The sequence below is a fragment of the Nicotiana tomentosiformis genome, chromosome 2 (assembly GCF_000390325.3).
Source record: "Nicotiana tomentosiformis chromosome 2, ASM39032v3, whole genome shotgun sequence".
Taxonomy (NCBI): Eukaryota; Viridiplantae; Streptophyta; class Magnoliopsida; order Solanales; family Solanaceae; genus Nicotiana; species Nicotiana tomentosiformis.
In genome coordinates this window covers 106,068,696-106,092,472 of record NC_090813.1, presented here as the reverse complement: position 1 = coordinate 106,092,472, position 23,777 = coordinate 106,068,696, and the positions used below count along the sequence as shown (strand labels likewise).

The window sequence follows — 23,777 nt, the reverse complement described above, 5'->3', positions numbered from 1 at the left end:
CATTTATCCAGGTACGATTATTGACATCCTGCAAATGTAGTAGTTGTAAGCACCTAAAAAAACTGAAAGAATATAAAAGAATTTTTTTTCCTATAAAAAATACTCCTATATTTGTATTGAATCTATCCATGAACTTTCTCTTAACTTGAGGATAAGAGGTGTTAAGGTCTAGTATTAGGCTAAAGTTTCGGAAAGCAAAAGTTATTCACATGCACTGGTACACGAAAAATACTCGGATACAAATTGGTTTCAAAATTGAAGCGGCACGTAGCTGCTCTAACATAACTGGTGACTGGTGAGTAAAGTCGGAGGGGAAGAGGGAGTTGGTCAAAAAGGTAATACGTACTCGGCAACAAAGAAATAACTCGAAAGTCGAAACTTTTAACACGTGCCTGTTCGATTATTTTAGGTAGTGATAGAAGTTTCCTTAGAGGTGTAATTAACTATATATAGAGAGAGTGAGAACACAATAATTGAGGAAAATTTCCACCTGTACGTTTTCTGTTTTATTTGATTTTTTTCATATACTTTTGCAGTCAACGCAAACATTCAAGCAACTATAAAGACACTACGAATTCCTACACTTGACCATCAGATCACGTACACCTGCTGAAATCGAAAGCCCTTTAATTTGGCTCTAAGGTAAGCTTATCCCTCTTTTGATGAGACCTTATACATTCTCTTTTTCTTCCCCAAAGATCTAGAAAGATACTGATTGTGATTGGATTGCAGAGACAGGATCTAAAGCTAAGAGAGAATTGATCATTAAGGAGCCCAACTTGCCAACAATGGATATGTCATCGGCTACATGGTGGTCTGAAATGGTACGACAATAAAATTAAAACTCGTTCCTTTTGCTTTAAAGAGTTCCGTTATTTGATTTTATGTACCCTATGGTAACGTTTTATTTCGAAATTAACCAATACAGGAGAGGACTAATATGAATGATCATTCCTTTATCAACAATAATCACAGCCAGATGATGACTCCATTTAACGAACTGCCTTTCAACAAGCCCTTCTCCTCTTGCAACTATGGCTACTCCAGTTTGCCATCAGCCAATACTACTACTGTAGCCACAAACCACTTTGAAAATTTGAACTACACCTCAGTCAAGACTGATCAGTTGACATCTGGAACTACCCTAAACTTCTCGTCTTCAGTTTCTACGACGGATTGTGATGATTTTGGTGATAGCCAAAATCTAATCCAGGCCTTGGGATTTGGTGCTGCTGATATTACTACTCAGAAGAAGAGTTACAATAGGACTAGTTTGCAGGCACAAGACCACGTTATGGCAGAAAGAAAGCGAAGAGAACGCCTCACTCAGCGCTTCATAGCTCTATCTACCCTCATCCCCAACCTAAAGAAGGTAAATCCTTTTGTTTCCTCTTTTAGTTTTTTATCGATCGATCGCTACTTAAATTAATCAAATCTCAATTTCTATGTGCTGAAAAATATAACAAATGAACATTTGATGTAGTGCTAGTGTTTCTTCATATCTTAATTCTCCACTTATTAAGAGAATTAATTTCCATAGCACTACAAATATATTGATGTTTAATTTCTAATTAACTCTTTTAACAGTTAGACAAAGCATCAGTACTCGGAGATGCGATCAAATATATAAAACAACTTGAAGAACAAGTAAAAACACTCGAGGAAAAAGCCAAGAATTGTAGCGACGAATCGGCGGTTGCAGTGAAGAGAGCTCGTGTTCTCTCCAGTTATGATGAGTACTCCTCGTCTTCTGATGAAAACTCCAGCATTAGCACTGACCGATCATTTCCAGATATTGAAGTTAGAGTTTCAGACGGGAATTTTATGATTAGTATTTATTGCAAAAAGCAAACCGGGATAATAAAAGAAATATACAACGAAGTAGAGAAGCTTCATCTTTCTATCATTAGCTCCAGCGTTATGCCTTTTGGCTACAGCACTACCCACATGACCATTATTGCTCAGGTACTATCTTAATATTCCTTTAAAATTTATTCAAGGTTCAAACTATCAATTACTCCAATTGCTTTATGTTAATTCTAATATTATGGCCATTTAATTTGACAGATGGATTATAAATTGAGTATGACACCAAATCATGTTGCGAATAGAATCCGTGCGGTTATGATGAAAGAAGAAGACACCACTCTTACAGCATAGAGAAGAATTTTCAAGATTTTTAGAAGTTAATTTAAGGTCATTGGCTATGTTCCATTGTCAATATCCTATTAAGTGATAATGTTTGCAGCAGATCTCTTTTTGCGGATCCAGATTACCTGGAAGTGGGGTACTAATGACTTGGTTTAGTGTAAATGGTTTCCATAATTGTGGATTAGTGAGGTGCTTTGGCCTGTTTGCGGGTTACAAGTTGGGACCCCGTTTTATAATTGTCTCACGTGCTACAATCGGAGAGACTGGCTCCATCTTTTTGACAAGTCATGGAATTCCACTAAAGTGGTCTTGTTTTCCTTCGAGGATCTGCTACAGTGCATGCACGTTTATCTTTTTGTTTCTTCTCTTTTGGGATTTAACTAACTAGTGTTTGCCTTTTTGTGTGAACCGCTTTATGTGTACTCTTGTCTCCACGGTGTAATAAGCACATCTTTATTGGATTTTAGTGAAAAATTAAACCTCAGTCTTTACTCTTTAGTCTTTACCAATGTTCTAAAAGATTTTAGTTCTGGAATTCTGTTGGAAATACATCCCGGGGCGAACATCTCTAAACAATAAACCAATGTGTATGTTGCACTTACTTGAAATAGATTTGTAGTTGTAGAAATCACTTGAAATAAATTTGTTGTTTCTTGATTATTCTTGACATTGAACATACGCCACCATACTATGATTTTCACCCCTTATCAATTTAGAAGCTGGGAGTATAGTAAATTCGTCCAAACACAAATGCAAAAAGAATTCACAATATTACTTATCGATATTTAAAGAAGTGAACAAATTAGCTTTAAGATCATTAATAAAAGGCAAATTAAATACATTAATATAATTAGCCTCCACGAGTTTTCCAAATTAGAGTTCCCAATGTTAATTTTGTATAAACCTATGAATGTACAATGCAAGGATTGAGAAAGCACCAAATACACTTAAGGGGAAAGAAGTTCAGGCAGTATCAATAGAAGGAAATAGCAAGAATGGGGAAAATAAGAAAGAGCAAATTCAGAAAGGGGATAACAAACATGAGGCTTGTAGCTCTAGCTCTTCTAGTGTTCCGACGGATATTAAAAATATACCAGGGCTGCAGTTGGTAGTTGATTTAAATGCTTACAATGAGCTCAAGACAACATCAAATTTAGCAGCAAATACTACAAAATACCTCAAGAATGCATACGCTCCTATCAATGATATAGAAGTGAATGACATTGAGGAATCAGACAATGATCAATATACAGGAAAACATGAAATCGAGAAAAGAGGAAGAAGTGAAACCAGAAAGGGTGGCAGAAGACATAGACAAAAAACTCATCCTTCTTAGAGAAGGAAACAAAAGGAAGATAACACCCTCTTAGTTCTTATGATTAGTGCAATCTTCTGGAATATTAGAGGGGTGAGGTCTAAAAAGGCCATTCACATATTGAAAAAGCTAATCGACATCAACAAAACTCAATTTTTGGCTATCTTTGAACCTTTTGTTAGTAAAGAAAAGGTAGATGGCTACAAAAAATTCCTAGGATACCAATATTGTCTATCCAATAGCAATGGGCAAATTTGATATTTTTGGAATGCAAATAACCGCACAGATTTACTTACAATGGAGATCAACATGTCACTATCAGGATGAAGAATGCTATTGACAATTAGAATATATTCATGACTATATGCCAAGTGCAGCTCAGCAGAAAGAAGAGATCTTTGGAATTGTTTAGGACAAGATAATCAGGTAGTTGATGGTCCATGGTGCATTGGGGGTGACTTCAACGTCATATTAGACCCTGGGGAGAAGCTAGATAGAAAGCCTCATAGAATTCATAGAAGCCTTGAGTTTCAGAATTGTATGGATAATTGTGGGGTTACTGACATTGGATTTATAGGTCCTAACTTTACTTGGTGTAATAATAAAAGACCAAGAAAAAGAATCTAGAAAAGGCTTGACAGAGTTTTTGTTAATAATATGTGGGACCAGCTGTTTCAAAATGTACAGTCAGACACCTTGTGAGAAGGCTCTGATCATAGACCTCTTCTTATCAAGTGGCTAGGCAACAATCAGGATTATATCAAATATTTTAGATTTCTTAACTGCTGGGTGAATGAGAGGGTGTTCTTTGATATTGTAAAAGAGGTATGGAGTATAAAGGTTCATGGAAATCCTATGTGGGTTTTGCAATCCAAACTTAAGGCTCTTAGCCGGAGATTGAGCCAGTAGTCCAGGGAGGAGAATGGTGATATAAATGAAAATGTTATCAAATGGGAAAACCAGAGAAGAAGTTAACAAGGCCCGTGCAGAATATATTAATTAGTTGAGTATGCAAGAGTCTCTACTTAAACAAAAGTCCCAAGTTAAGTGGTTTGAAGAAGGTGATTGTAACATTAGATATTTTCATCGTATTTTTAGGGAGAGAAGAAAGAAACAACGGGTGAATAGAATCTAGAATCACAAAGGGAATTGGATTAAGGGAGATAAGAAAATTTCCAAAGTTGCAGCGAAACACTTTCAGTCCCTATTCAATTTGCATCACCCTAACCTCAATCCTTCAATTCTTGACTGCATCCTTAATTGTCTTTTAGAGGAAGACAATTTTGTTCTGAGTGAGATACCTGATGAAACAGAGATTAAAGTAACAATATTTAGCCTAAGTATCGTTAGCACTGTATGACCACATGGTTATAAATTTATAATGAGACTTTTTTCGTAAATGTTGTGATATCAATAAGGAGGATATCATGGCCTATGTCTTGGAATTCTTCAGGGGTAAAAGCTTAACTAAGTTCTTTTCTCATACTTGTCTGGTGTTGATTCCTAAAATTGACACACCCTCCTGCTTTTCTGATTTCATACCCATCAGTCTCTATAACTTTACCAATAAAATTATTTTCAAAATTCTCTCTCTTAGGTTAAATCCTCTCCTTCATAAGTTGGTCTCTATTAATCAAAGTGATTTTGTGAAAGAAAGATTGATTATAGAAAATGTGTTGCTGGCCCAAAAAATTATTCACAATATTTCTCAAGTCAACAAGGGTGGTAATATTATAATTGAACTAGACATGGCCAAAGCCCATGATAGGATGTCTTGGTTCTTTGTTATCTCTGTCTTGAGAAAATTTGGCTTTTCATAACAATGCACTGATATGATACTCAATCTCATCTCTGGAGTGTGGTACTCTATTATTATTAATGGGACTAGACATGATCTTTTCTCATCCTCTCAAGGCTTAAAACAAGAAGATCCTCTTTCTCCCTCCCTTTTATAATATGGTTAGTAAGGTGGTTAAAAGTTTTAATGGTTGGCAAGGTAAGCTACTATCATATGGTGTCAAGATTGTATTGATAAAAAGTGTCCTCCAATCTTTGCCAACCCACACTCTTTCTGCTATGACCCCTTCCAAAAGTACGCTTAAACTTATTGAAAAATACCTTGCTAATTAGTTTTGGGGTACCAATACTGAACATAAGAAGTACCACTGGAGCTCTTGAAAAAATCTTTGTATTTCTATTGATGAAGGGGGCATTGGTATTAGAAGGATAGAGGACATCAGTGATACTTCGGCTACTAAAAGATAGTGGATACTTAGGTCTACATCATCTCTTTGGGCTACCTTTGTGAAACAGAAATATTGCATTAGATCTCACAAAGTGACTAAAGTTTGGGCATCAGATAACTCTCATGCTTGGAAGCATATGCTAAAGAAGAGGCAAAATGCAGAGAAGCACATGATTTGGCAAGTTAACTCTGGAACTAGTAGGCTTTTATGGGATAATTGGTCGGGCAAAGGCCCACTAGCAGATCAGGTTCCAAACTGTAACAAGAACTCCAAAATCCTTGTTAAAGATTTCATTATCAATGGCACATGGAATATGAACAAGCTGATGGAATTTTTACTTGGCTATATAGCCCAACAAATTTCTACTATAGACATTGGTAATCAGGATAGAGAGGATCAACTCTACTAGAATCTCACGAAAAGTGGCAAATACTCCAACAAAACTGCATGGCAAATGGTAAGATCCAGCAGACCTAACCAACAATTCATTAATAAGGTTTGGCATTCCTGTATCCCTTTTAAAATTTCTTTTCTTACTTGGAAGCTTTGGAAAGGTAAACTCCCGTTTGATGAGATTATTGCTAAGTTTGGAAAATAAATTATTTCTAAATGTAACTGTTGTGCATGTCCTAAAAATGAAACAATGCATCATGTCTTCATTGAAGGTATGACTGCCAATTATATTTGGAAACTATTTGGCTACCTTCTTGGTATTAAATATCACCAACACCCTATTAGATATTGTCATGACCCAAACAAACCCCTGTCGTGATGGCGCCTATTGTGGAACTAGGCAAGCCGACTCATTTCCAAAACAAACCGATATTTTTATTTCAAAGATAATTTTAATGTTATTTAATATAAAAACCTTCGCAAAGGAGTTCAAATTAAAACAAAAGTGCAGAAGGAAAAGCCCGACATCGGGGTGTCACTAGTCATGAGCATCTATTACAATCTATCTAACAATATCAAGGCTAACTCAGCCTGAAAAATAGCTAAATATAACTGGAGGAAGACAAGAGGGAGAAGAGCAGGGGTTGCGATCTCTAAACAGCTACCTTGCTATCTCCAAGAAAATCTGCAACCAGAACAATCAATAACCACTACCGTGTCCAGCTACACCTGAATCTGCACACAAAGTGCAGAGAGTAACGTGAGTACGCCAACTCAGTAAGTAACAACAATAAATGAAGACTGAACAGTAGTGACGAGCAATAAAACGTATAACGTTCATATCATGAAATCTCAGTGAAGTACAACATACTTTAAAAATCAGTGTTTGAATCAAATCATCTCGTTTAAACCCGGTTCCAGTAAAAATCATTTAAAGATATTTTTTCAACAGTTTTTCAAACAAAGGCTCAATGCAAAGGTGAGCAAAAATGATGAAATCATAAATAGCCCATAGGGCAAACCTCACAGTCACTCGTGCAACTCGGGCATACCTCACAATCACTCTTGCCACTCGGGCATACCTCACAATCACTCATGCCTCCCAGTCACTCAGCACTCGGCACTCGCACTCAGTAGGTACCTGCGCTCACTAGGGGTATGTACAGACTCCGGAGGGGCTCCTTCAGCCCAAGCGCTATAATCTACACGGACAACTCACGTGCTATAATAATAAAGTATGTTGTAGGCGGTCAGCCCCGATCCACACTCATCCTCACAAATCAGGCCCTCAGCCTCACTCAGTCATAAACCTCTCAAGCCACTCGGGCATTTTAGTAAAACAGGGCATTCGGCCCAAAATATTTATATGCATCAAAATAGAGTCATAAAACTGAGTTATAGATTTCCAATCAAAGACAATGAGAGGATAGTAAGAAAAAGGCCCCTAAGGGTCCAAACAGCACTGGCACAAGGCCCCAGTTGCTACGGGACGGACCAAGTCACAATCCCCAACAGTGCATGTCCACATGCCCGTCACCTAGCATGTGCGTCACTAAAAATAGTAGAATGATACAAAATTCGGAGTTTCGTAACCTCAGGAATAGATTTATAATAGTTACTTACCTCAAACCGGTCAAATCTCTACCCCGCAATGCTCTTGTCTCTGGACTCGGCCTCCAAATGCTCCAAATCTATTTACAATCAATACAATACCATTAATATATGCTAATGGAATGAATTCCACAAGAAAAACTATCAAATTAGACCAAAATCCGAAATTGGCTCAAACCCGGCCCCCGGGCCCACGTCTCGAAATTCGACAAAATTGACAAAACTAGAAAGCTCACAAATTCATCAAAATCTGACATCGTTTGGTCCTTCAAATCCTTAAATTAAACTCTTAAAAATTCTAAGCCCTAACCCCTCATTTTCACTAATTACAATGATTAAACAACGAAAAATCATAATGTATACAAGTATTAGGGCTCAAGCAACTTACCTCACTGATAGCCCTTGAATCACCTTTCGAAAATCACTCCAAAAGCTCCAAAAACCGACTTGAAAATGGTGGAAATGAACCAAAATTCGCGAAATGCTATCTATACATTCTGCCCAGATTTTCGCACCTACGGCCTATTCCACGCGCCTGCGGGACCGCACCTGCGGTCAAAAATCCTCGCACCTGCGAGAATCACTTAAACTCTCAGCCTCCGCACCTGCGCTCAGGTCTCGCACCTGCGGGCTCGCAAGTGCGTTCAAACCCTTCGCGCCTGCGCTCCAGCCTTGGCCTCCCATTTTCCGCATCTGCACTTCAAATTCTCGCGCCTGTGGTAGCGCACTTGCGTATTTCCTTTCGCTTCTACGAAGCCTGCCCAACGCCCTCTTTTCCGCATCTGCGGACTCCCCTTGCGCACCAGCGACCTCGCACCTGCGACTCCTCCTTCCGCAGGTGCAGAAATAGCAGTAGCAGCAGCTTCAACTGCATTTTCCAACTTCGACAAATCCGTTAACCACCCGAAATCACCCCGAGGCCCTCGGGACCTCAACCAAAAATACCAATAAGTCATATATCAACATACAAACTTAGTCGAACCTTCGAATAACTCAAAACAACATCAAATTACCAAATTACCCTCGGATTCAAGCCTAAGAACTTCTAAATTTTCAAATTCGGCAACTAATGCCGAAACCAACAAAACCACGTCCGAATGACCTCAAATTTTGCACACACGTCACAAATGACGCTACGAACCCATTCCAACTTCCGGAATTCCATTCCGACCCCGATATCAAATTTTTCACTGCCGACCAAAAATTACCAAATTTTCAATTTCGTCAATTCAAGCCTAATTCTACCACGGACCTCCAAATCACATTCCGGACGCACTCCTAAGTCCAAAATCACCTAACGGTGCTAACGGAACCATCAGAATTTAAATCCGAGATCGTTTACACATAGGTCAATATCCGGTTGACTTTCCCAACTTAAGGTTCTAAATAAGAGACTAAGTGTCTCATTCCACTCCGAAACCACTTCGGGCCCGAACCAACTAACCCGGTATATCATAATATAGCTTAAGAGCATAAAAGAAATATAAATAGGATAAGCGGGGCTATAACTCCCGAAATAACCGACCGGGTCGTTACAGATATATGTTAAATTCTTGGTGGCAAGAAAAATCTGTTAATGATGTACATAAACTTGTTCTTCAAATTACTCCTATTGTTATATGTTGGGTACTTTGGAAGGAAACATGTGCTTGCAGGTATGAAAATTAGAAAAAAATTAGTTTGTACAAATTGGAGCAACAAGTTTGTTATACTGTAGAAGCAGCAATCTCCAAGGTCTATCCAAATTGCAAACTCACAATGCCTTGGATCCACTTTTGTGACACTCTGATAAAACTACACCCCGTCCCCAAGGTCATCTTAGTGAATTGGCAGAAACCAGAGGAACGATCATTCAAACTGAACACAGATGGTAGCTTCAACAAGATAGATGGAAAGGCAGGCATGGGTGGGGTACTAAGAGGTGGCAATGGCAACCTTATAATGGCATTCTCATTCTCAATTCAGTGTAGCAGTCATAATTTGGAGTTACCCAAAGATGCTAAGGGCCTTATCATCTAGACAAAAATCAAATACATAGTATTTGAACAAAATATGACAAGTCGAACTTTTTTGTTAGTTAATTTTTTTCCCCCTCTCTGGTTGGGCATGTGAATGGGTTACCAGTGCCCTTTTTTGAAGGATAGACGACTATATCCTTGTGTTGTATTACAGAGGTAAGGGTTTATCCCCCCTCTTGAACTATCTTTTGGATGAAATATAACTCCCCAGCTAACCTAGAAAATTATTTATAAAAAAAAGGAGATAGACAATTTTAAATACAGTCAGACATTTTTATAATAATATCCCTATATAACAATTATTCATTATAAATAATAAATAAATAAAAAACGCAAAAGTTCCGAACATGTGAGTTATGTTGTGCAGAGAAATCGCTAAACTGCCTTTCTATCAAGCAATGTTCCAATATTATAGCTTTTTTTAAAAGCTTTCACAAATTTCTGACATCGCTTTTCTGGAGGTATATTCGCCATTGAATTCATGCTATAAGGTATCAGGGTATTTTAAGATCAGAACGCGGATATGGGTTACGCTTTTCAAAGCCGCATCTTGCTTGGACATTAATACAAATTTAATTTGCTATCAAAAGTGGGACTAATGTCCTAAAAATCTTAAAGAACTGAATTTTTCACTCGTTGGTGGTCCAACTAGGAAATGAAAAAAAAAAAAAAAAAGAAGCCGAGAACCAAGGCAACTGACATCGACTGCTTGAAAGGGACATTGGACAATAGAGCTGGCTAGTTCCATTATGTAGTAATTGTATGTCTACTGAATACTAATCGAGGCCATTCTCTGTAATAAACATTTGAAATTTGTAGTTGTATGTCGAAGTATTGTTTTTATCTTCCTTTTTTTCCCTTTTATCTTTTAAGTTTCAAGATACAGAACTATACAACGATTAACAGATCTATGAACAATAAATACATATATCCTTCTTGAACAACGTACCTTGTAATACTCACAGCAACGAAATGAGAAATAATCAATATTCCAAAACTATATATATCATCTCAATGAGAATTGGTTATTTAATTAGCCAATCTCAGAACTTGAAAGTGGGATAGGAAAATTCACATTTTCTAATGGAAATGTTAATCCCAAACAGAAAAAGCCATACTTTCAAATGAAGTGAACTACAACGATTTGACAAGCGTGAAAAGAAAAAGACCATCGTAGTCCTTATACTTTTTAGTCCCTATTTTTTATACTCTATACTTTGTTTACTCCATGATAACGCATCCGAAAAAGAAAAAAAGAAAAAAAAGAAAAATCAAATCCCTTGCATCTTAGAGCCTGTTTGGAAACCAGCTTTTAAGTCACTTTTTAACTTCTGAAAGTGTTTGGCAATCAAAAAAGGGCTTAAAAAAGTAAAAATCTGCTTTAAAAAAAGCCAAAAACCAACAAGTTGGTTAAACCCAACTTTTTCGAAATTGACTTACAAGCCATATTGCTTTGACCAAGGATATTATATTCTTATCCCTTATAATTTTTCTTAATCCCGAAATTACCCCTCGGTAGAAAATCCTAAAACATACATATCTTTCTTTTCTCCATTCTTGTTGCAGCATCTGCTTCCATAACTTTCCCCAACTTTATTATATTCTGAATCCTTATTAGTTAGAGGAACAAATTATTTTTCTTCCCTCTTCTGACATTTTCTTTAGATGTTTGCAATATTAGTCTTCAGATGCGACATACTTCTGCTCATTGCTCCTTTTGGTTTGGAGCTCTTGCTGGTGAGCTGGACGGTCGTCTACTTAAGAGTCATTACTTGCTCTTTTGAGTTTTATTTTTCTTTTCGTTTTGGAGCAACACCTAAAATGAAAGGTGGATAGATGCTTCAAAGCAAAAAGAGAATGAGAAAGCTATAGATTCTTGATTTGTGTAGTTGCTTCTTTCATATGGTTTAAGACTCACTCTAATTTGTTTGAGATCATTTCTTTATTAGTCCGTACAAAAATAAACTTGAAATTTATGGAAGTTTACTTGATTGAAAGCGGTGAAAAATGAACATTCAAGAATTATATTTATAAAAATTATCTAAAGTAATCAATTAGATTGAAATTAAATTAAAATATAAATTATTTTTTATTTTCATTAATTCAAAATTAAATTTCATTATAGTAATCAACTCCTTTATAATGTTAATAGCTTTAAGGATATTTTTGTCTTTTTAACAGAAAAATCAAACACTTCAACATCTTTTTTTAAGTTTCAGCACTTTTATCCCAACAGCTAACTGTTTATTTATAAAACAAGCTCCCGCACTTAAAAGCTGCTTTTAAGTATTACGCTTATAAGCTACTTTTTTTTCGGCTAATCCAAACGTTCTCTTATTCTCCGGCAACCAAAGAACTCACTAAATGCTTTTTATGAGATCCACTTTTTGTTTTTCATTTTGCTTTGCTTTTCTCCGACCACTAGTCTTTTATTTCTTTTCTTATATTTTTTTGCTTTCTTTACATGTCCAATTTTTTCTGTTTCTTTTCACTTTTTGACGTATGATGTCCAGGCATCCTTTGAAAAGTCAAGTTTCATTTCTAATGAGAAAATGTCGCAGCTGGTTAGGGTACAGTCCTAGTATTGATGCCAAAGTCTCTAACCCATGTGCGTGATCTACAGAAAAGTATAAACAACCCAACTTTCCGGCCAAACTGCAACATCAAAAGACATACACTAATTTAGTTCTAGAAAACATAAAGTCAGCTTCTATGCTCTACGCGTATTTTTGACACCAAACCTCCTAAACTTTTGGACGTTAGCCAGTAATTTATGGTTCAAAATACCTTTGAAACGAGTTGGGATCCATATTCATTTTACTAAGTTTGGTATGAACAAGGTTCCTCAGCCCGTGGAATAGGGTGTATCTTTGTCTTCCCCCAATAATTAATTAATATCATAATGCTACTAGAGAGAAAGTAACATAATATGAAGGATATATAGGCACAAGTGCGTATCTAATGTAAAGGCTACGGGTTCATCTAACTTTCGCTTATACCTTATATTTTAGCGCAAAAAATTATTAAATTTGTACAAATAATAAATTTTGAAGCCATTAAATTAGATGAGATGTGATAGAATTGTAAATTTGACCCCATAAAGTTCAAATTCTGGATTTACCTATGTATAGGCAGTATGATTAGTTAAGACCAGTTAGCTGATCACTTACAGAACAATTAATTTATTAAAGCAAGCAAGTTGAACCAACTTAGTTAAGGGAACCAATGATACACCAGAAATCATGCCCAGTTTGGTGGAAGGTTGAAGAGAGATATACTATCACTTTAATCCAACCCTCTTAAAATCGTGGACTTTAGGAGGAGAAAGAAATGAGTAGCAAATTTTGTCTAAGTTGTCTGCAGCCTGTTCTCACGTTTGTTATGTCCATTGCCAACAACCTGTTCTTATCTGGTAAAATTTTCCTTGTCTAATTTAAGTAAGATGCGAACCCCTCTAGACCCGCAGGGCCAAATAATAATAAGAATTTCCACAGTATTTTCCGGGACTAGTATGAATTGAGACTTAATTGTTGTTATTACATCTTTGGCACATTTTCAGGAGAGACTATCAGTCTCTTTCACAGTGAGTTCCCATTTTACTGTACTGACTTAGTTGATGATCTGCGTCTCTTGGGATTTTTTTGTTGATTGGGAATTGCATTTGTTCTAATTGGTTGTACAATTAGGTTAGTGTTGGGCTATCTGATGGGCAGTCCCACTTAGGCCCAAAACAAGAGCACAAGACTTAGTGGATCAACACAATTATTTATACTGTGGCCAATTATTTCTTTTGTAAATATACATACAGTTGGCTATTTTTGTAATTGGAAGACGGAAGTATAAATAGAAGTTGGGGCCAAATGTTTAAGCGGCTCATTTCATTTTATCTCTTTCCTTTCTTACTTTCTCTCTGAAGCAAACTCCATTGACGATTTCTTCAAATCGAGCTAATTCATGAGTATTAACATGGTATCAGAGCAGAGAAAACACATCTCCTATTCGTCCTCTATCGACCGATACTACCCGTGTTCAATTTTGTCCGGTTTTCGGCCAAGGTTTGCAATTTCGTTTTTTTATGAAAGTAGTTGGAGCGTGTTCTTTTGTTTATGGAACATTCATCGATGAAGTTGAAGATATCTTCTAGTTTGAGGTATTTATCTTTCAAAGAAGTTGAAGATCCCGTTCTCATATATCAGACCTAGGGTTTCTACACGACCTAGGGATTTTTTTGTGAGCTAATTTTTGGGGATTCTGTTAGCTGTCACCTTCTCAAGGCCTTTACTTCTTCAGGTTGCGAAGAAGTTCGGTATTTCTTCTATCTCGCTGATTTCCATTTAAGAATATAGTAAATTTGTGACTTTGTGTGAATTTGTCATTGATATGGGTAGTTCCGGACCTAGTGCGTCTACCTCTGTGTGTACTTCCAATATTGATCCTTCTTCTCCATTGTTCCTCTCATCTTCCGATGTTCCTGGTATTTCCCTCACTATACCATTCTCAGGGGTTGGATTTGGAGGATGGAAACGCAATATGATAGTCTTCTTATCTGCTAGAAATAAAATAGGATTCATTGATGGGTCATGCATCAAACCTCCTGAAAACTCTCCTCAATATAGACAATGGGATCGTTGTAATAATATGGTCATTTCATGGTTCACTCATTCTTTGTCACCTGATATTGCTGAAAGTGTACAGTACTCAGAAACAGCTGAAAGTATATGGAAACAACTTAATAATAGATATGGGGCTGTAAATGGGACCAAGGTTTTCGAATTAAAAAGGCAACTTGCCTCCACTTACCAAGAATCTCTTGATATTGCCTCTTATTTCAATAAACTCAAGAAGGTTTGGGATGAACTGGGGGTTATGTGCACCACTCATGCAAATTCATGTGTTTGTGCTACAAAAGAAGGTCTTCAAAGGGAGAAAAAGGAGGACAAAGTCCATCAATTTCTCATGGGTCTGAATGAGGTGTATATAGGGAGAAAGAGGAGGACAAAGTCCATCAATTTCTCATGGGTCTGAATGAGGTGTATATAGGGGTTAGGAGCAATCTGTTGATGATGCAACCCCTGCCCTCTCTTGACAGTGTGTATAATATTCTTCTCCAAGATAAAAAGCAAAGACAAGTGAACCCAAACCCTTCCTTTCAATCTGAGTCAGCATCATTTAATGTGAATTCTTTTTTAAATAAATCCATTCCACCACACTTTCAGCAAAAGCAATTCAATCCTCAAGCTCAACAAAGACAATTTCATCAAAGAGTAACTTTTGATCAGTCTAGAAATGCTGCTTATTGCAAGTATTGCACGAAACCTGGGCATATGGTTGAAAATTGTTACAAACTCATTGGGTTCCCCTCCAATTTCAAGTTCACCAAAGGAAGAAAGGGAGCAGCCAATATGGTTGAAAATTCTGATCTTCCTTATTCTGAATGTGTTCCTGCTACTCAGCCCACACAACCTAGTGTTAGTCAACATGATCATGGATCTGGGGTGCCTAGTCTGACCAAGTGACAGTATGATCAACTCATCTCTTTACTTCAGCAAGCTCATATGTCTGATTCTGGATCTTCACTCAATATCATAGCTTCTGCTAACTTTGCTGGTACATACTTGCCTAAAAATGTAGCATATAGTTTTAATTCTGCCTTGCTGACTCAGTCTGATTCCTTAACTTGGATAATTGATTCTGGTGCTTCTGACCATATGACATCAAATAAAGATTTCCTTATTAACATCAAACCACTACCAATTCCTTTTCTAGTTTCCCTTCCAAATGGTTATAAGGTCAAAGTTACTTGTACAGGGTCTTTTGTACTAACTGATTCTATTATCTTACAGAATGTGCTATATCTTCCTTCTTTCAAACATAACCTAATTTTTGTGCACAGACTTACTGAACAATTTGATTGCATAGTTCAGTTCACCAGAATTTCATGTATTCTACAGGGCCCTTCTCTGAAGAAGCCTATGGATCTTGGTAAACTGGATAATGGTCTATACAAGTTCATTTGGGAAAAACCTTCTCAATCTCAGAGTATTCTGCCTTCTGCTCACACTAGTAGCTTATCATCTTTGTGCACTTCTAGTTCTCCTTTCTCTCTTGTACAAACTGTTTCTTCCACATGTAATAAAGCTACTATAAATGACATGGATTGTGTCTGGCATAACATGCTTGCACATGTTCCTTTTGCTAAAATGAAATGTATTTCTGAAATTTCACATGTTATCTCATATGTTCAGTCTTTCCCTTGTGATATTTGTCCCATGGCAAGGCAGACTAGAATTCCCTTTCCTGATAGCTCTATTCATACCTTTAAGCCTTTTCAATTGATTCATGTTGATATTTGGGGATCCTATCACACTCCCACTTATTCTGGTTCTAGATATTTCCTTACAATTGTTGATGATTTCTCTAGGAGTACTTGGAATCATCTTCTGGAATCCAAGAGTAATGCCTTTTCTCTTTTGAAGGCATTTGTTGCAATGGTTAAGACTCAATTTCATGTAACTGTATAAAACATAAGATCTGACAATGCACTTGAACTGGGATCTAGTCATGTTGCCATTTCTTTCTTTTTCGAAAATGGTATTACTCATCAAACTACTTGTCCACACACACCCCAACAAAATGGTGTGCTGGAAAGAAAACATAGGACCCTACTTGAAGTATCTAGAGCTTTTCTTTTTCAATCTAAACTTCCTATTAAGTTCTGGGGTGATTGCCTTCTAACAGCCACATATATCATTAACAGACTCCCTTCCAGATTACTGCACAACAAGCCACCCTATGAAATCCTTTATAACAAACCTCCATATTATTCACATTTAAGAACTTTTAGTTGTCTTTGTTATGCTACTGTTCCAATACCTCAAAGAGACAAACTTAAACCAAGGGCATTACCTTGTGTCTTTCTTGGTTACCCTTTTGCCAAGAAAGGCTACAAATTATATAATTTACAATCCAAGCAGTGTTTTATCTCAAGGGATGTCACATTTTATGAGAACTTGCTTCTCTTTATTTCTGATTTTCTTTCCCTAACTCTGTTTCTCCTCAAATCCCCATCTCTGCTACTATTATGGATGATGACTTTCCACAAGCCTTCATTCCTTTTGTTGTTCCTCCCGCTCCTTCTCCTCATTCTTCTGTTGCTTCTCCTAATTCTTCTACTACTTCTGTTACTCCTCTCCCTATATTTTCTATTCCTTACAATCCTGATGCCTTACCCTCTACTCCTGTCATCTCTACTTCATCTATACCCAACCTTAGAAAGTCCACTAGAGTTCATAATCTTCCCCCTCACTTAAAAGACTATGTTCTGCAGTTTTCTTCTTCTTCATGTTCCAATGCCCAGCAGGTAGAATTTGAACCATATCACTACTCTCAGGCTGCATCTGTTCCAGCATGGCAGGATGCCATGAGGAAAGAGTTTGAGGCCTTACAAGCAACACATACCTGGGACATTATGGAATTACCTCAAGGTAAGAAACCCATAGGTTGTAAATGGGTGTATAAAATCAAGTATAAGGCTGATGGTAATGTTGAAAGATATAAAGCTAGGTTGGTAATTAGGGTAGATACACAAGTAGAAGGTGTAGATTTTAATGAAACCTTCTCCCCTGTAGTTAAAATGTCTATTGTCAAGTGTCTTATTGCTGTAGCTGTTAAAAGAAATTGGCCATTATTTCAACTTGATGTTAATAATGCATTCTTGCATGGTGATTTGGATGAGGATGTCTATATGAAGTTGCCTCCTAGTCTTGTTGTTTCTTCTTCTTCCTCTATTACTTTTCCTCTTTGGTTTGTAAACTTAATAAATCACTCTATGGGTTGAGACAAGCTTCTAGGCAATGGTATGCCAAGCTCTCTCAAGCACTATATTCCAAAGGTTACTCTTATTCCATGAATGATTATTCATTATTCATCAAAGGCAATCCTGGTCATCTAGTGGTGTTGGCAGTCTATGTCGATGACATAATCCTCACATGTGATGCATTAGATGAGATAAATGTATTAAAACAGTTCCTAGATCATGAGTTCAAAATAAAAGATCTAGGGTCTCTTCACTATTTCCTGAGAATTGAAGTCACTTCTCATTCTACTGGTGCTCTATTGAATCAGAAGAAATTCGTTCATGATTTATTACAAGAATACAACTGTTTGGATGTTACTCCTGTCATTTCTCCCTTAGAGTTGAATCACAAATTGCAAGCCAATGTTGGTGAATTGCTACCCCAACCTGATAAGTTCGGAAGTCTTGTGGGGAAGCTATTATTTTTAACCCATACTAGGCCTGACATTTGCTTTGGAGTACAACATCTCAGTCAATTTTTGAAGGCTCCCAGAGTCCCTCACATGCATGCTGCTCTTCATATGTTGAGGTATTTCAATGGAACACTTGATCTTGGGTTATTCTACTCTAGCTCTCCTAATTTTTTTATCTAGGCTTACTCTGACAGTGATTGGGCTGCCTGCCCTGACACACGTAGATCAGTCACTGATTTTTGTATATTCTTGGGGGACAGCCTCATTGGTTGGAAATCAAAGAAGCAGCCAGTGGTTTCTTTGTCATCAGCTGAGGTTGAATATCGAGCTTTGAGTAAAGTAGTCGCTGAGTTAACTTGGTTATCCAGGCTGCTTCATGATATGGTTGTTCCTATTGTTTCTCCTATTTCTGTCTTCTTTGACAATGCAGCTGCTGTTCATATAGTCAACAACCCAGTTTTTCATGAGCGCACAAAGCATATCGAGGTGGATTGTCATTTCATACGCACCAAGTTGCATGATGGGTTAATTCAATTGTCTCATGTATCTACTTTCAACCAACTTGCTGACATTCTCACCAAGCCTCTATCTGGAGTTCTTCATCATTCTTTTTTATCCAAGTTCAAGGTGTTACCCCTTTCCAACTTGAAGAGGGGTGTTGGGCTATCTGATGGGCAGTCCCACTTAGGCCCAAAACAAGAGTACAAGACTTAGTGGATCAACACAATTATTTATACTGGCCAGTTATTTCTTTTGTAAATATACATACAGTTGGCTATTTTTATAATTAGAAGACGGAAGTATAAATAGAAGTTGAGGCCAAATGTTTAAGCGGCTCATTTTATTTTATCTCTTTCCTTTCTTACTTTCTCTCTGAAGCAAATTCCAGAACCCTAAAACTCCATTGACGATTTCTTCAAATCGAGCTCATTCATGAGTGTTAACAGTTAGACCTCATCACCTGCAAGAATATTGTAAACTTTACAAAAAGGTTTTCGCAAGGATTTGGACAACGACTACCTCAAATTATCCTTAATCAAATTGGAGTACTAAACAAATACATACATAATATCTCCTCAAGTTTCGGACCTCACTTCCTTAGTGTTTGAAGTTTTACTAATCCCTTGACCAAGTGAAATTGATGCGTTACATCGAGCAAAAGTTCGGTCACTAGTTATAACGTATAAACTCAACTACAGTGTATACTTATTATTTACCTTATATGTTTTCTTGTCAATTTCGTCTTTTTCCCTTTAATTATGTTGGCTAGTCTTAACTATACTCCTTTCCATTTTGCTTTTTTTTTTTTTTTTCATTTCCATTTTATTTGGTATAATGTACCTACCTTTGTCATTTCATAATTGTCTTCATAGGGGCGGCCCGTCCGTAAAGCAGGTAAAACAACTGCTTTAGGCCCCACATTTGTGGAGGCCCTATTTTTTTTTTCCACATCTAATAGGCTATATATAAATTTTAAAAAATGTTATGTGGTGAAAAAGTTTGATTTCTTTATTTAACAAATATAGAGATAAAGGATTTGCAACTGCTTTGATTTCTGCCAAGGAAATTGCATTTGAAATTAATATTGAACCCGAATTTCATAAGAAACGTGTAATATATATGAAGAAATAATTTGAGGAGAACGTTAATAGTGAAATTTCAAAATATCTAGAAGAGTCCTTTAGAGTTGATTATTTTTTATACATACTCCCCCTGGTCCATAATAAATGACTTTTTAACCTTTGTTGTGCCCCTTAAGAAAATATTGACTCCTAGAACAAAAATGTATTTTGATGTAAATTATCATTAATTAAAATTTATATGTTGTTAACTTGATACATAGAGATATGTAAATAAGGGCAAATTTTTAAAAAAATAAAGTTAAATCCTTCTCGATTATATAAAAGGACACTTATTTTGAACAAAAATAAAAGCCAAAAAAGTCATTTATTATGGATTGGAGAGAGTAGTAGACAAGGTTATTTTTTCACTTTAAAATAGATTTGAACAATTAGAGGCATATGAAAATATTTTTGGTTTTCTATTTAGTGGTAAAAACTGAGATTACTAGATGATGAAAATTTGAAAAAAAATATTGCCTTCATCTTGAATGCTCCTTAAATCATAATAAGCAACCCGATATTGATAGTTTAGATTTAGTTTCTGCATTAAAAATATTAAGAAAAATAATACAATTAGAAGATATATGTTTAATTGATATACTCAATCAAATAAAAAGATTTGATTATTTTTCAGATGCCTATATTACTTATAGAATAATGTTAATAACTCCTATTATTGTTGCTTCAATGGAAAAAAGTATTTCAAAATTAGCTAAGATCGACAATGTCTCAAATATATTAAATGAATCAGCTATATTGTTAATTGAGAAAGACTTATTAGGAGAAATTGATTATAAAAATTAATAATAAGATCGACAATGTCTCAAATATATTAAATGAATCAGCTATATTGTTAATTGAGAAAGACTTATTAGGAGAAATTGATTATAAAAATTAATAATAATTTTGCATCTAAAAAAGTTAGAAAAATAGACTTCAAATAAAAATAAAATATTTTTTATTAATAAACAAGTTAAGGCCCCTCGTAAAGTTTGACTTTAGGCCACGAAATTGGTCGGGCCGCCCTAGTCTTGATATCTCTAACCCTATTAATTATGCGCCCAAAAAATTACATAACAGACAGCCAATTAATCTGATGCATATTGTTTTAGAAACAACTATCACATCAAAATCTTGAGAAAGACCAATTAACAACCAAGTTGGTCATCAAAAATGGAAAAACAATTCTCTGTGTTTCCAGCTATCCTATTTAGAATTAAGTAGCAAGGACCAAAAGACGTGTAAATCATTTTCTATTCTTTCTTTCTATAATAGATGGGAGAATGAGGCAAGCTGGGTGAGTCAGGCGTAGTTGTTCAAGTATTAACCATAATCTCGTCTAAAAGTTTAAATTATTTATAAGAACACGCTTTAATTTGTTTAAGTATGTGTTCAACACGCCTCCCACGTACACGGAGGCTTGATTCTATTAAATGTGCCGAGCATGTGGAGATTTTTTTGATAATGGATTGGATGGTGGTAACTCACTCAAATCCAGGACCAGAGGCGAGCTAGGATTTGAATTTTATGAGTTTGAGATTTCAGTCATTTTAAGTAAGTAAGTTTCAAATTAATAATTTGTACGTATTTGTTTACCCGAAAAATCGGATATAGTTAAATTTATAAGTAGTTCTAAGGATATGTGATATAACTTGACATAAATCGTACGTAGAAGTGAAAATGTTTAGATTCTTGGCTATAAAACGGGAGATAAATTATTAAACAAGAAGAGTGAGTATGCTGAGTAAAACACGCTCAAGAGATTTATTCTTCAATAAGAGAAGTAGTCTTTTCTTACAATGTGTGTCTGCCTTGTGCTTACAGGGATTCCTCCCTATAGTAGGGGGATCTTTCTGCCTTGTGCTTGCAGGGATTCCTCCCTATAGTAGGGGGATCTTACTTTATTTATAATAAAAAATATATAGTGGAGAACCCATGATGAATTGTCTCTTCCTCGATTCCCGCCAAGATTCTCTTCCCTAGTACGGTTGCAACGACTCTTGTCTGCGAGCTCGATACTGGCTCGAGCTCGGTATTGGGTCGAGCCCTCGGCCTTGATTCGAGTTCGACATTCGGGGTGAGTGTCAATCGGTCTGTGCGTCTCCGACAACCTTCACGTTGCACTTGCGGTTCGATTTGGTCATGAGCTCGATAATGATACCGAGCCGATTCCTCGATCGGTCTTGGAGCTCGAAGCTTTTTTGTACTATCTTCGAAACTCGTCTCGAAGTCTCACTTCGGTCGCTTACCATTCGAACTCGATCAAACGTACTAAGGCCGAAATCTATTTTGACCGTATACAGATAGTCCCCTCGTTTCTCAGGAAGAATGTGGTGAGAAGCGATATGATTTTCAATGGCTCGATCGGATTATAAGCTGACGTTTTCACTGGGCTCGATCATGACGTACATGATAGTTGTCCCGTCGATTTAGTCTTTCAAGGTATTTAATCCATGTCAGACAGTGGTCGGCCACCGCTAATACTGAACCGCCACGGTATAAACCTATAAATAACCCTTCCATTTATCATTTACCACTTTTACATCTTCAATCTCCCAAATTTTCTTACTCTTTCTGCCTCTATTTCGCCGCTTGTAGAGCCACCTTCACTAGCGTTTGGCACCATCAACCTTTCATCACCCTTTGCTTTTCTTTTTCTTATATCAATGGCAAAAATTTCAAAAACCGTACCTCAGAATGAGAAAGCTTTCTCTTCACGGCCATCAGGCGACAAGGCGCCGGTGGAGCCGCCTCCCCACGAGTATGTTCCTGGCCCGTGTACTCTAAAGATCGATTTTAAGGTTGAAAATCCTTCGTCGGTTCCGGGTCGATGTGAGCATGTGTCGATGTACATGTGCTCGATAACAGAGGGCCATCTCGAGGCTGTGAGGAAAGGCTGCAACTAGGGTCTCGAGGTTGTGTTGCAAATTCCCTCTCCCGAAGAGAGCATCATCACTCATGTGGAGGGTTTTTTACGTGTTTATACTTACCCCTTCACGTTGGGTCCCGTCGACCCAGTGATAATTGATTTTTGCAAAAGATATCAGGTCACCCTCGGTCAAATTCATCCTTCTCTATGGCGCATAGTAATCTTACTTCGCTTCTTCTCCAACAAGGCCGGGGGACTGGATTTTACCCTAAATCACCTCATACGATTGTATCGGCCTCAAATCTTTCGAGGACTAATCAGCCTCCATCGTCGGGCAAAGAAAGATTTAATGTCGAGCATCGACGAAGACAAGGATCGGGGTTGGATGGGCCGTTACATTCGGGTTAGGACCCGTGACCCTATCCTGGAAGAGAAGATGTTGTTCCCCGAGGAATGGAATTTCGACCGTAAGTGATTTTGATAAGGCGTTGCTTTTCGCATCTTTCTATGATTCTATCTTATATCTCCCTCTGATATACAGCTGCCCCTTGGATGCCACAAGCGGTACCCGACCTTGAGGATTAGGTTCGGAAGTTAGCCGCGACTTTCTCTTATGCCGAACGCGCTTGGCGTGATTTGGCGAAAGGTAGGTGGGAGACCAAGAATCACGGTAATGGTCACTTCTCATGTTTTTCGAAACGTTTTTTAAGCTCCATTCGTTACTGACTTCCTTTTATGCAGTCATAAGCAAGGATGCCGTTTTGAGGCCTTCGAGTGGTGAGGAAGGAACCAAGTCCCCGGTCCCAAAATCGGGGAAAGATAAAAAGCAAAAGGCTATCTCTCGGTCAGAGGACCTCAAGCCCAAAACTCGAAGGGTGAGGAGGAAGGCAATCTCCCTTTCGACGAACTCGGTCCAACGACTGAGAGAAGAAGAAGAAGAAGAAGATGCTTTGGCTTTGGTGGTCCGATCTGCAAAAGCTATCAAGGTCGCCAGACCTTTTGAACCGATGACGGCTACACTGGTCGGGGCCGGTTCCGATACCCTGAGTCTTGATCAGAGCGTCCCGAGCGATTCGCTCGAGACCATGACAGTGGGTCATTCACCTTCTCTTCCGCCTTTTTCTGAGGAGGCGTTAAAGGAAGCTCGAGAATTGAGGACCTTAGATATGGGCGGAGGCTCTAGTGTAGGGGATCCTTTTCGGGATTGCTTTACTGAAGTCGGCGATGCCTCCGATATTAGTGACGCTTCTCTTCTCCTAGAAGAGGCCCAATGTTTCATTTCTC

At 37.3% G+C, this 23,777-nt stretch overlaps 1 protein-coding gene across 1 annotated transcript; it reads left to right on the top strand.

Annotated features, from left to right (window-relative positions):
• The first annotated feature begins 482 nt into the window (after window positions 1–482).
• Window positions 483–2,642, top strand: LOC104090924 (transcription factor bHLH18-like). Its single transcript, XM_009596130.4, has 5 exons — window positions 483–642; window positions 733–824; window positions 929–1,372; window positions 1,588–1,965; window positions 2,068–2,642. The coding sequence occupies exons 2-5, from the start codon at window positions 789–791 to the stop codon at window positions 2,158–2,160; spliced, it is 951 nt and encodes a 316-aa protein (XP_009594425.1). The 5' UTR covers window positions 483–642; window positions 733–788; the 3' UTR covers window positions 2,161–2,642.
• The last annotated feature ends 21,135 nt before the right edge of the window (window positions 2,643–23,777 follow it).